Source organism: Pezoporus wallicus, unplaced genomic scaffold, assembly GCF_028554395.1.
Source record: "Pezoporus wallicus isolate ANWC-B61680 ecotype Strahan unplaced genomic scaffold, APGP_CSIRO_Pwel_v1 contig_12146, whole genome shotgun sequence".
NCBI classification, from domain to species: Eukaryota; Metazoa; Chordata; class Aves; order Psittaciformes; family Psittacidae; genus Pezoporus; species Pezoporus wallicus.
Window position 1 is genome coordinate 103697 of NW_026634991.1, and position 11772 is coordinate 115468.

Here is an 11772-nt window from a genome sequence, read left to right on the forward strand (position 1 = left end):
AGCTGACTACAACTCCCAGCATGCCCCGCGCGGCGGGGAGCGGGGATTACTCTCGCGAGAGCGCCCCGGCCCGCTCCGCCTCACCAGTGCAGGCGGAGGAAAGATGGCGGCGCGGCGGGGCGGCCTCCTCTGCCTGCCTCTCGCCCTAGTGCTCCTGGTGGGTGCCGGCGACAGCGCTCGGGAGGCCGGGCCGCTGCCTGCTGCCTCGTCCGAGGCTTTTGACTCCGTGCTGGGCAACACGGCGTCGTGTCACCGCGCCTGCCAGCTGACCTACTCCCTGCACACCTACCCCAAGGTACGGGCGGGCCCTGCCTCACGGCGCTCGGCGGGGGGGGAGACATCTCGTGTCTTTGCCCTGTTGTGCTCCACGGTGACGGGACACACCTGGGGTTCCTCCGCAGGAGTCCTCTCGGAGGCCTGTGCCTTTCTCGAGCGGTGTTGAGGTGTCTTTAAATAAGCACAGGGTGCCCAGAGAAGCTGTGGCTGCCCCATCCCTGGCAGAGCTCAAGGCCAGGTTGGACACAGGGGCTTGGAGCACCCTGCTCTAGTGGAAGGTGTCCCTGCCCGTGGCAGCGGTTGGAAATGGGTGAGCTTTAAGGTCGCTTCCAACCCAGATCATTCTAGCATTCCATGGAAGAAGCTCATGCTTGTAGTGCTCAGGTGCAGTTAGTAACCTGCTGCTATTCTTCCGTGGTGTGTCCTCATCTATGTTGATTCTTGTCCCAACAAAGTAGGGAATGCAGTGGCTTCTCTAAAGATAGATACTTCATTTTGAAAATAGATGGTTAGGCTGCAACTTGTAAAAGAATTTCAGCTTTAAATGCATGGTTTTGTTACTGCTGGGCAGTTTTGTGGGTTTTGCTGCTTTTTCAACTCCTGTTCTTAAAGAGGCAGCTGTAATTTAACTTAGGCTGGCCCCACATTCTGTTGTCCTCATGACAGGCCAGAGATCCTGAGTCAGGGGACCTGTGTGACACTTGAAGAGCGAAGCGTAAATGATGATAAACAAGTAGCTTGTCAGAACCTCCAACCTGTGTTCTGATTTGCTTGCATGGATTTTCTTCCATTTCATGATAAAATACTGAAATAGCATTTAATGGGAATGTAATTTCATGCACCAGAGTTTGCTGTTGGTTCAGGTGTTATACGGCTTTGAAGTGCTGGCTTGAGTGTGGGAAATCTAGGCCTGAAAATGTCATCTTTCCTTGTTCCTTCTCGGCAATGTACTTCATTATCAGCTGCAGCTATGGAGCAGGTTCAGCTCTAAACGATGGGAGCTCTCACCCTCACCCCACCTTTGAGTTTTCACACAAGGCCATCAGGCAGATTGGTCACAATGTCAGGTAATAGGACTTTGCTTCCATGTGGAACTTAAAATTGGTTTTGTGACTGTACCTGGTATTGGTATCCCCACAGAGAGGGGTAACAGGGAGTTGTGTGGAACACAAGTAAACTTATACCTGTACTTATGGCATATGTACATACGGTGCCTACATGATGATATTGAGGAGAAAAAAACCTAAACCTGAGGAACTGGGACTAAGTATTACCATAATATGTTTCCACACTGGTTTGGTGCAATGCTCTTGTTTCTGTTTCAGGACTTGTCTGAGGCAGGCGGATATTTCTGTGATTTTTTGTTTTCATAGTACATTTCAGTTCTTTGCTGTGTTTTGCTGGAGCTGTTGAATTAAGACATTCAGCTCTTCCTTTACATGGAGTGTTTTCTTCTGTTTGTCACAAAGCTCCCAGCTGAATTGAAGGAAATCGGTTTAGTTGTCATTGGAAAATAAGACAGGCTTCATTGAGACTTCTATGGAACACTGCTGTAGAAATCTGTCTGCTAAAGCTCATTCTGCCTGGATATCATAGAATGGTTAGGGCTGGAAACCAACCACGTTTTCTGCAACAGCATAACTATTTCAGCCACCTTGTCAGTGGTGTTAGAGTTAAGTTTTCTACCTTTGTGCTTCAGAGCTCCTGTGCTCTGGGAGACAAACAATGGCCAGTTCCTTTACAATAGGTTATGCAGTGAGGTGTGGTATATTTGGGTTTTGTTAACTTAATTCAGAGCCCGTTTTCCACCTGTACAGCAAATGGCTGCAGTCGTTTGAGAGGTTGTTAGTGGTTTTGATGGGCCTGATACATGACAGGATGTGATGGTAACTAGGAGCAGTCACGTTGGAGAGGCTGTGTTTAGTTCTGCAACGTGGCGAGCACTTTATGTGGAAAGTGAATATTCCTCCCTTTGGTATTGTGGACAGAAGAAATAGTGGGTGTAGGCTTTCTAGATTGGCATAATTTTAACAGGTGCAGTGAGGAACAACTTTATCCCTTCAGTTCAGTATAGAATCGTAGAATAGTTAGGGTTGGAAAGGACCTTAAGATCATCAAGTTCCAGTGTGTGTTTGTGGAACTGGTTTGGCAAGTAAGCAGTGACCCAGGGAACTGGGATAGTACATCAGAATGATCTTTTATTTTGGCAGTTCTGTTGCAGTCCTGATTAGAGATTGGTAGATGCTTTGTCATGCACTGCCAAAATTAGCCTTTCTTTTTTTTCCCTCTCCCTTTAGGTTCTAGTGTTTAAGTTCTGACATGGAAGTTATCTAACTTTTGTAGGGTTAAACATCAGTAAATCTTTTACAACAGTAGCTCTGATATTTAAACCCTTTAAAAACAAAGTGCAGCTTTGCTTGTGAGTTGTAGGGCTGGAATTACTAAACAGAATTTGCTGTTCCAGGTTTGCCCCACCACAGAATGAAGAGCTCTGAAACAGATCAATGTGTGTGTTAGTGTTCAAGAGCTGTAGCTGGGGTTTTATTTCAGATCATCCAGAGTCTTGTGTTTAGCTGGCTTCTAGGTCTAGTGGAAGGAAGGAGGATGGTGTTCTGGTGGGTGGCTTTTTATAGCACTTAACCAAAAAAATGCTTTGCTTTCTGACAATTTATTCTCGAATGGAGGGATACAAACCTGTTCTTGTGCCTCCCCAGGAAGAGGAGCTGTATGCGTGCCAGCGAGGCTGCAGGCTGTTTTCCATTTGTCAATTTGTGGATGATGGCATTGATTTAAATCGAACCAAACTGGAATGTGACTCAGGTAAGACTTCAGCCCTCCTTCAACATCCCATAATGTGCACACATAACAGAGGGAGGAGCAGGAAAAGGTGTTGTTATATTGGTGGGACTCCTTCAGTTGCTTTCTGGTTCTGTTTAACAACTTCTGAAACTTTATGTATGGGATGTGAAGAAAACAAGTAACTCTTAGGAAAAGTTTTCTGTTCTCTGCAAGTTTCTTCTTACCTGAGCCTTAGTGTTGCTGTTTTCCTGACAAGATCTTAAGTATCATCAGTCTCTTTTGGCAATGCTTCATTTTACTATAAACAGTTTGTCATACAAAATGGCTGGGGGGAAAAATCCAGTCAAATGAACACTTTAATAATTCCAAGTTGCACTCAGTCCCATTTACCATGCCTAGCAGACTTCTATACAAGTGAATTGTTCAGAACACAGATCTTGATGTGCTGTCTGCGTTGTAACTTGTGGTCTAGGCTACATCCTGAGCCTTACCTACAGCTAAACTCTTGGGAGCAAGGTATGTGTTTTGTATGAAATACGTTATTAGATACTAGTGACTAATTCTCTCAGATTGGCTGTGTTAGAGCAGAAATTTCATAGTGAAAATCAAATGTTTCCTATAGTCCGTATTAATATCAGGGTTGGAATTGTGTAAAACTTTCATCCAGGTAGCTGATTCATAGTTTTATTCAGAGATGAAGTGGGACATAACCACCCAAAGCGGGAAAGGTAGGAGCGTTTCTCTGTCAGAGTTTCCAATACTATTAAGAACTAAACCAGGACTCAAAAGGAGTCTTGTCAGTAGCTCACAAAAACAGTCGGGGTAGTGGCTGGCTCATAAGAGCTGATGGAGGGTAGGGAAGTAGAAAGCCTGACATACAGAGATGCTGACATGCTGCAAAACTGGATTAAATTCTCTAGAAATGGGCTAATGCTCTAGTCTGTCATACACCGTGTATAGCTATGATATATCATGTCAGTCTGGTTGTCAAACCACACATGAAAGAGTGCCATAAAAAAGGGTGGTGTAGCAATAGACCACATGTAGAGGTAATTGAACAGTTGCTTACTTCCTGGTTTAACTTTCCTTCCTGAAGCTGTTGTCTTTTGCTGGCTTATGTTCTGTAATCTGTTGGTTGGTGCCCTATTCTGTGCTTGGCAAGATACATCTTGGCTGATCTGCTCAATTCTGTCTTCCGATGCTTCTGTATGCCTACAAACACTAGTTTGGTAGCACTTTTACCGTGGAATCACTGTTCAGGTGCTAGGAGCTGAACACTCAGATGTTTAGTGGCTGATGCCATGCTTCCTGACAGCTTTTTAGTCCTTGTAATGGTCTGTTCCTGCAGAAAATGGGGAGTGCTGCTGTCCTCTGTATTGCTGTTTGGTTTAATTCTTTAGTTCAGGTAGAACTGCAACATTGTCCTCTTAAGCTTTCATTTTAGGGAAGAGCTGTGCCCATGTGTTGTCTGCCTGATTTCTCTGTGGTCTTTTATGATCTCTAGTGCACAACTAATAGAAGCTGTCTGTAAAACAAAGAGTTGACTTCATTAAAAAATGACTCCATAGTACTTCCAGTGCAGTTTCTGTACTCTTCACAGTAGCAGGAAAATGCTCCTCTGATTTTCCTGTCATACTATGACTACTGCTGTTACTTCAAAGGGATTTAAAGGATTGATGGTCCCTCTGTTCTTTTTAGGATTCCATCTCTGTTCTCTGAGGTAAAAAATCATGTTTTACGTGCTATGTAGATGAAAAAAATAGGGGCAGTGAGAGGATCAGTGCAAACCTGCATCCCTGAGTTTGGCCAGGATAATGTTTCTGATCAGTTGCTGTGACTGCATTCAGATTTCAACCACATCATCTGTCAAAGCTCTGATTACTTAATCTCCATTAGACCTCAGAGCAAATGCTACCCTTGGAGTGATTGCCACATCTTTCCCTTCAAATGGGGTTGTCAGTCTTTCAACTGCTGCTTTGTTTCTGATCCAACTTATACTGAAAATGTTTTCTTAACTAAAATGCAGAATTTATCTTCTCATTTGGGGAAATTCTTCCTTGCAGCCTGTACTGAAGCATACTCCCAATCTGATGAACAATATGCTTGCCATCTTGGATGCCAGAACCAATTGCCATTTGCTGAATTAAGGCAAGAGCAAGTAAGTAGATGACATGTTTTTCAAATACCACCTACTTGTTTTCTGTTCAGTGTGTGTGTCTTCTCTCTTCGAAATTTCTTCAAGTGGAAAATAAATGTTCCTAAGGACTGCAATCTAGATTATGGGGTAACGGGTGAGCAAGAGCAGCATTTCTGTCCTTTCCATATGAAACCAAATGGAAAACCAGTGAATGTTGTGCTTGCAGTTAATGTCCCTGATGCCAAGAATTCATCTCCTCTTTCCACTGACACTGGTGAGATCATTCTGGAGTGACATGATGGATTCAGCTCAGAGCTTCATAACATCCTCATGGACTTTCTACCTTCAAGCAGATGATGGCAAAATTGTCATATTCCAGGTGCTTGCCTTTTTCATTGGGATTAAGGTGTCCTGGCTGCTAAATGTTTCACTCTGCTCCTGCCAGGCACACAAAAGATTACAGAGCACTATCAGAAGTGTTTAGTTTTTGCTAGTATTTCACTGCCTTTAGAGCTGGGGGAAGGGGATCAAACTTAGGTGAACGGTGCATGTCTCAAGATTAACTTCAGTATTAGTTCTGTAGATTACCAAGCTCAGTGGGAGCTTGCTAGCAGGATCTTCTCCTAACTTCTGGTTTTATTTTAGTCAAAGCCAGAAGTACAGTATGTTCCACAGCTTGACCAGGAAACTGGAGATACAAGAGGATCCTTGCCGCTGAGTAAAACAGCTCGTAAGTTGTTTTTTGTGCTTTGGAAGAGCAAATGCAGATGTTCCCTGCATGCAGAATAACAGGAAAGTAGTTGCAGGTGGCACATGAAAGCTAACTTTTTAGAAAGCTGAAATAGAAGAATTCTTTGCTATGCAGACTGTACTGTGTACACTTAGCAAAGCCTGTGGTGGAAAACAGGCTCTGCTGGAAATAGAAACGTGCAAGCTAGGGCCATTTTTAAAGCTTCCCTTTATGCTCTCTGTACAGACAAACTGTGTGGTGTTTCAATCTCCTCTGTTATTGCTTTCCTGACTGCTGTTTCTGCTGCTGTGTTTCAGCAGACCTACGTCCAGGAAGCTCACAGACGTACAGAGGGCTTTTTGAAGAGCGAGCAAATGACAGCTTTTTCAAGTGTCTCTCTATGTATGTATATTCTAGAATGTCTGTACCTAGTAAGGAGGATAGTGGCCTTTCCTCTGCCTGTATGGGGGCACTGTTGCAAGATCTCAAAGTCCTGCAAGTCTGTTAGGTTCAGGATGCAGAGCAGTTAAAATTACGTGTCTGTTGCTGCTACATTTCTGTGCTGGCCCCATGATGTTTGCAAGCTGTTATGCCAACTTTGGTTCTCCTTTCCTTTTCAAGTGAACATTATATTTCCTATGCTGGTTTTGGGGTGTGTTCTGTGAGCTGTTTAATCAAAACTGGGTTTTGCCTGTTCTTTAGCTCTGGATATGTTTCAGGGCAAAACACTTGTATTTTGTTTTGGGCTTGTCTGATAGGAAAGCCACTGTTATGTCTCGTTTGCAGGCTGAAAATACCCAGTGTGTCTTTATTAAAGCTTTACTGAAGATCAGTATGTTGATTCTTCTTTCCTTTACTCTGATTACTTTCTTTTTCAGAGTTCACACATGAAGGCTCGGTGAATTGCATGCCAAATATGTCACAGAAAAATCTGGGTTTAGAACTAAATGGGCCCAATAAAAAGAATCCAGCAAGTCTTTCAAGTCAGCTACTAAATAGGCATTAGAATACCCAGGGGCCTGAAGTGGCTGTGTAGCTGGAAGAGCTAGAGGCTAATGAATCAGCAGGAAACACAGTCAAAATTGAGCCAGACTTTTGAGAGGCTCCATTGTCTTGCATTCAGTATATGAAATCTAGTAACATTCTTTCCATTTCAGAAATTCCAGTTGGATTTTAACCACTACGCTCGTCCTGTCAGTGTTAGTGCTGCTCTGGATTTGTTGTGCAACTGTAGCTACAGCTGTGGAGCAGTATGTTCCATCTGAGGTACTGCTATTTTATAACTTATAATAGTTTTTATTGTATTAATGATATTACTTTTATGTTCCTGGCTAGAGACTAAGAAATATTTGGGGAGGTTCAACTGGAAAGAGGTTGAGTGTTTCTTTGTGTGTTATTTAAATGATGATTTTATAGCTGAGCAATTCTTCCTCCTTCCTGAGGCTGATGGGGGCTTTGAGCCTTACTCAGACAGCACAGATGTCTTTTGGTTTGTAGCATTCTCCTCTGGACAACCTTCAGGTTACTCTTAACAAATGGAGGCTGCTTTTGATTTCTCTGGGAATGAAGCTATACTGAGGGTCGGGTGGTGTAGGTGGAAGGCAGCATGGGTTTAATCCAGGAGGATCAGTAGTGAGAACAGAAGTGACAGCATGTTATTGGTGTTACACAGGCACTGTATCTGCTGTTCTCACAGATTTAATACTTTCTTTTGGCTGCAAATCTTGTGCTAGCCGTGAATTTCAGATGGTCGAGAAAGCCTGGGTTCACTTGTAGTGAAGGGCTGCAGCCATCAGCACCAGGAATAAAGTTGTATAATGAAATGCATTTTATTCCCAGTGTGGAGAGTCTTTGTCTGAAACTGAATTGTTTCACTCTTCCAGAAGCTGAGCATCTATGGAGATCTGGAATACATGAATGAACAAAAACTGAACAGATACCCATCCTCTGCGCTCATTGTCGTTAGATGCAAGACTGAGGAACATGAAGAAGCAGGACCTCTTCCTACAAAAGTCAACCTGGCTCAATCAGCAATTTAAATAAGCCTCCACTGGATCTAATAGACTAATTCTAACAGAGCTAGCAACTCCTGATTGATTGTGGTGGTTCTTCAGATAAGAAGCTTAGCAGCCAGTCTTTAAATGCAAATAAAGTTACAGAATCAACACACGTCATGGGATTTTGTTTTCAGCTAGTAGTCAAGATTCAGACATCTTGAATTTGTTTGTTTCCAGACCTAGTCACTTTTCACTGGTGTTTGCTGCGTGTCTTTGTGCTTACAGAACCTGTAAGCGTGCTTTCCATACTTCTGCCATGACACTTTCCAACCTGTCTGTGTGTTCTAGGATGTAACGTGTACATTCAGAGTTAGCTTTGTAAAGGTATAAGACATTTTAAATAGGCAGGAGATGCCTTTTTAGTGTTGCACTTTCTGTTGTAGTTAAAAGAAAATACTATAAAACTATCTGCTGAATTTTTGTTCATGTTCATGCACAGACAACCCTGGCTCCAAAAATACAAATATATATATATTCGTTTCCCTACAGCGCGGCAATATCCAAGATGGAAACGTTTGTGAGGTGCTGTAGGCTAGAACTCGGTTTGTGGAAGATGGAACTCTGTTAAAACCTATGGACATATCCCTTCACACCCAGAGAACATACCATGGTCAATTCCTTCGTCAAACTTTAGCCTTTAAGTCTTAAATTGCTTGTAAAGTTAGCACCTGTGTTTTCTGAAGAAATCCTTCCTTCTGTTCTTGGTTAACTGCTCCGGTCTTGTAACTTCATTTCCAGAAGCAAGGTGATTCCTGAGAAATGAGAACAGACAAATAAAATTGACTGTATAGAAGATGTTGACTATATAGCTTTTTGCTATGGTGAGTTATTGACTGCACATACTCGGTGTGAAAGCCTGTCTGTAGCGTTCCTCTCATGGCGGTGTGACCTGATTCTGCTCTATGATTCACCAACACAACTACTAACAACATCCCTTGTATTTCTGACGTGTTCTTTGTGGCTCTTTGCTTTGAGGAGATCACTGTGTGCTGGTTTCTAAAGTACTAGCGATTTGGGGAGTGCATGTGAATTATTTTGGGGTCTCTTAAGTATGTGAAAGCTGGCTAGAATGCATGGTTTCTAACTCATGATATTTTGCTCATTGTACAGAATTCCCTTGAAGGTTTAAAAACCTTCAAGCAGTACGTCCTCATGTTTTGGATTTTAGTGAGAACTGAAGGGGAAATGAGTTCAAACTTGAACAGGGGCAGTTCAGGTTAGGTATAAGGAGGAAGTTCTTTACTGTGAGGGACTTTAACAGGTTGCCCATAGTGAATGCTCCATCCCTGTCAGTGTTCAAGGCCTTGGGTGACATGCTCTAGTGTGAGGTGTCCCTGCCCATGGCAGGGGGTTAGAGCTTGGTGGTCCTAAGGTCCTTTCCAACCCAAACCATTCTATGATTATGTGATTCTGGAGGATGCAGTGGTGCGTTCCCTCACTGTTGAAACTGGTTCAGTAGTCATTCCTGATTGGGCTGGTGGTTGTGTAACTATAGAGGATGGAGCTTTGCAGGGCCATTAAGCAGGAATGTGCATTAGTACCTGCACAGTGCTGCTGGACACCCTCAGAAGCACTCCCTGGGTTTTATGTTACTGAGTTCACATTGCGTGATGCTTGTTTTAAGGAGGCTTCTATCGACGTGCAGACGTTGCAATTTGAAGTCTTACATGAGTGGTATCTCATCGTGCTAAATTCTTCAGTGGGACAATGTGGTGGCTCAGAAATGTGGGTGCCAGCAGCCACTGACAGGTACCTTTGCGTGTACCATGGCATTACTGCAAAGGCCTCGAGCGTGACTGCTGGTGTGGTGGGTTTGGAACACTGCTCCCTTGCATGATAGCAGGGGTGGGAAATCCCTCTCTCTGCAGCAATGATTCAGCCAAGACATCTATTTCTGCTCAGGTAGTGAAAGCTCAGTACAGAGCCCTGGTTTGGTGCGGCATGCCAGTGTTCTGCTTCGAGCAGTGTCGGGTGTGATGTGTGCCACGGATGTTCAGCGATTGCTGTGTAAATATGGGCTTTATTTCAGCAGTTGTTGCCCGTCTCCTTAGCGCTGTGTTGTTTGGGATTGCCTTTCCAGAAGAGACTTTGTCAATCCCAGTTTTTCTAAGTGAGGAGCTATCGTAGACGTGTTTTCAAGCCTGTATAAATGTTTTCCTTTACTATTACGCGTAGTTGCAGAGGGAGTATTACAGCTTCATGAAAACATGGCTATTTGCCTGTTTCAAATGTGTGCAGTTACAACCTCCCTTGTGTTGATGACTTGATTTCGCAAAGCTTTCTCTTCCAAAAGGTTTGACTTCGTTGCTTACACTCCTAGCTTTGACTTCAACAACTTCTGCTTCCATTTGGCGTTGTATCTGCCTGCCACCAGGGGAGAACGCTCGAGTTTTACGTGTTTTGCCTTTTGTTCTCTGTTTCATGACATTTCAGCCAAGTGATCTGCGCGGTGAAGCCAGTGATTCTGTGACGCTGTTAGGTCACAGGGAACTGTGCCTGTGGCAATCTGTCACTTGGCACTTCTGCTTTGAGAGCCAGCCAGAGCCTGAAGAATTCGTTCGGTGGTGTACGTGTAAGCTCTTGTCATCTTCCCTCAGTGAAATCAGATACCAGCGAGGCTGCAGTGATGGAGCTGCTTCCCGAGATTTCTAACCTAAATGGACTATTTCAGCTGCCTTGGCATTTGGCTTTGCAAACCGGCCTGTCCCACTCCTTTGTTGTTAAATCACTTCCTGACATCTTCATTTGCAGGCGCTGCAGTTGGGGTTTGATCTCTGCTCAAGACCACTGTTGAAATGAAGGGCTTTAAATTACTGAGATTGCAGGGGGGAAGCGTTTCATATTCTCTTTAGGCATGTGTGCAATTGAACTTGTATCAGATTTGAAATGGGCAGCCCTCTCAAGCGTGTGCTATGCATTGCAGGCAGAAGCAGCCGTGGTACGTTGGGGAGGACTGGGGTTTTCTTTAGGTGCTAGAATTAGCAGTAGTCTCCTGTCATACTGAATAGCTTGCTCTGTGTCTCCTCTTCAGCTTCTTAGGTCTTTGGCAAAGATTTCTATCCTTACTTTGATTTCAGAAGGGTTTGCGTTTCTTACCTTATTCTCATGGCCTCGTTGTTCTGAACTATAAGCTGTCTTTGATGTGGGGTAACTGCTCTAAAACACAACTGCCTGGCTGGCTACAGCTGAGCTTTATAGTCTTGGTGTAAAAAATAGAGGGGGATAGATGGCAGACACGGACATTTGCCTGGCCTGGCTTTTGAATGGGACTCGTAGCAGGCTCACCATCACTTAATAAACTGTATGAAGGCTCAAAATAGTCCTTCTGTATCAAGATTAGAACCAAAACCTTTCTCTTTAAAGAGATCTAGAATTTAAGGTGCACAGGTTTCAGCCCTTCATCTGTCCCTTCTTCTGTGTTGTAGCAAGTGTCCATACTTGGAGACTGTTTGCTACTCGGTGTTTGGTGTTTTCACCCCAAAATTCCCCTTGAAATGGGAGAGTTTTAGTGATGTATTCGTGTGAGAAGCTTCTGCTTTGTTGAAATCGGTGTTGCCATGCTGAAGGAGGAGCTCCTGAAAGACTATTTGGTCTGAACAGGGGAGTGCAGGGTTGGCAGGTGCCCTTGTCAGGGAGCATGTATTAACCCAATGAAACTGAGGATGAGTTTGTGTGGGGATGGAGAGGGAAGTAGCTGTGATTGTTCCTCCACGTCAGACATACTCTGGTCCTTTGAATCCATTCAGGGCAGCTGTCTCAAGGCCAGCTTACAT

At 43.9% G+C, this 11772-nt stretch overlaps 1 protein-coding gene across 2 annotated transcripts; it reads left to right on the top strand.

Moving 5' to 3' along the window:
• Positions 1–97: 97 nt before the first annotated feature.
• On the top strand, positions 98–8792 carry TMEM59 (transmembrane protein 59). Of its 2 annotated transcripts, none has more exons than XM_057426683.1 (8): positions 98–295; positions 2991–3096; positions 5139–5233; positions 5439–5591; positions 5858–5942; positions 6260–6344; positions 7100–7208; positions 7826–8792. In XM_057426683.1, exons 1-8 carry the CDS (start codon positions 104–106, stop codon positions 7979–7981), a joined length of 981 nt encoding a protein of 326 aa, XP_057282666.1. In that variant the 5' UTR covers positions 98–103; the 3' UTR covers positions 7982–8792. The 2 variants fall into 2 exon arrangements, with proteins under 2 accessions (XP_057282666.1, XP_057283522.1); XM_057427539.1 differs by having other exon boundaries at positions 6263–6344.
• Positions 8793–11772: the final 2980 nt, after the last annotated feature.

Bases quoted from the DNA above. Each gene is read 5' to 3' on its own strand.
- TMEM59 (XM_057426683.1), top strand. From the start codon at position 104: ATGGCGGCGCGGCGGGGCGGCCTCCTCTGCCTGCCTCTCGCCCTAGTG. The intron at 6,345-7,099 runs GTATGTATATTC...TTTCCATTTCAG, and splicing joins TTTTTCAAGTGTCTCTCTAT to AAATTCCAGTTGGATTTTAA. The intron at 7,209-7,825 runs GTACTGCTATTT...TCACTCTTCCAG, and splicing joins AGCAGTATGTTCCATCTGAG to AAGCTGAGCATCTATGGAGA.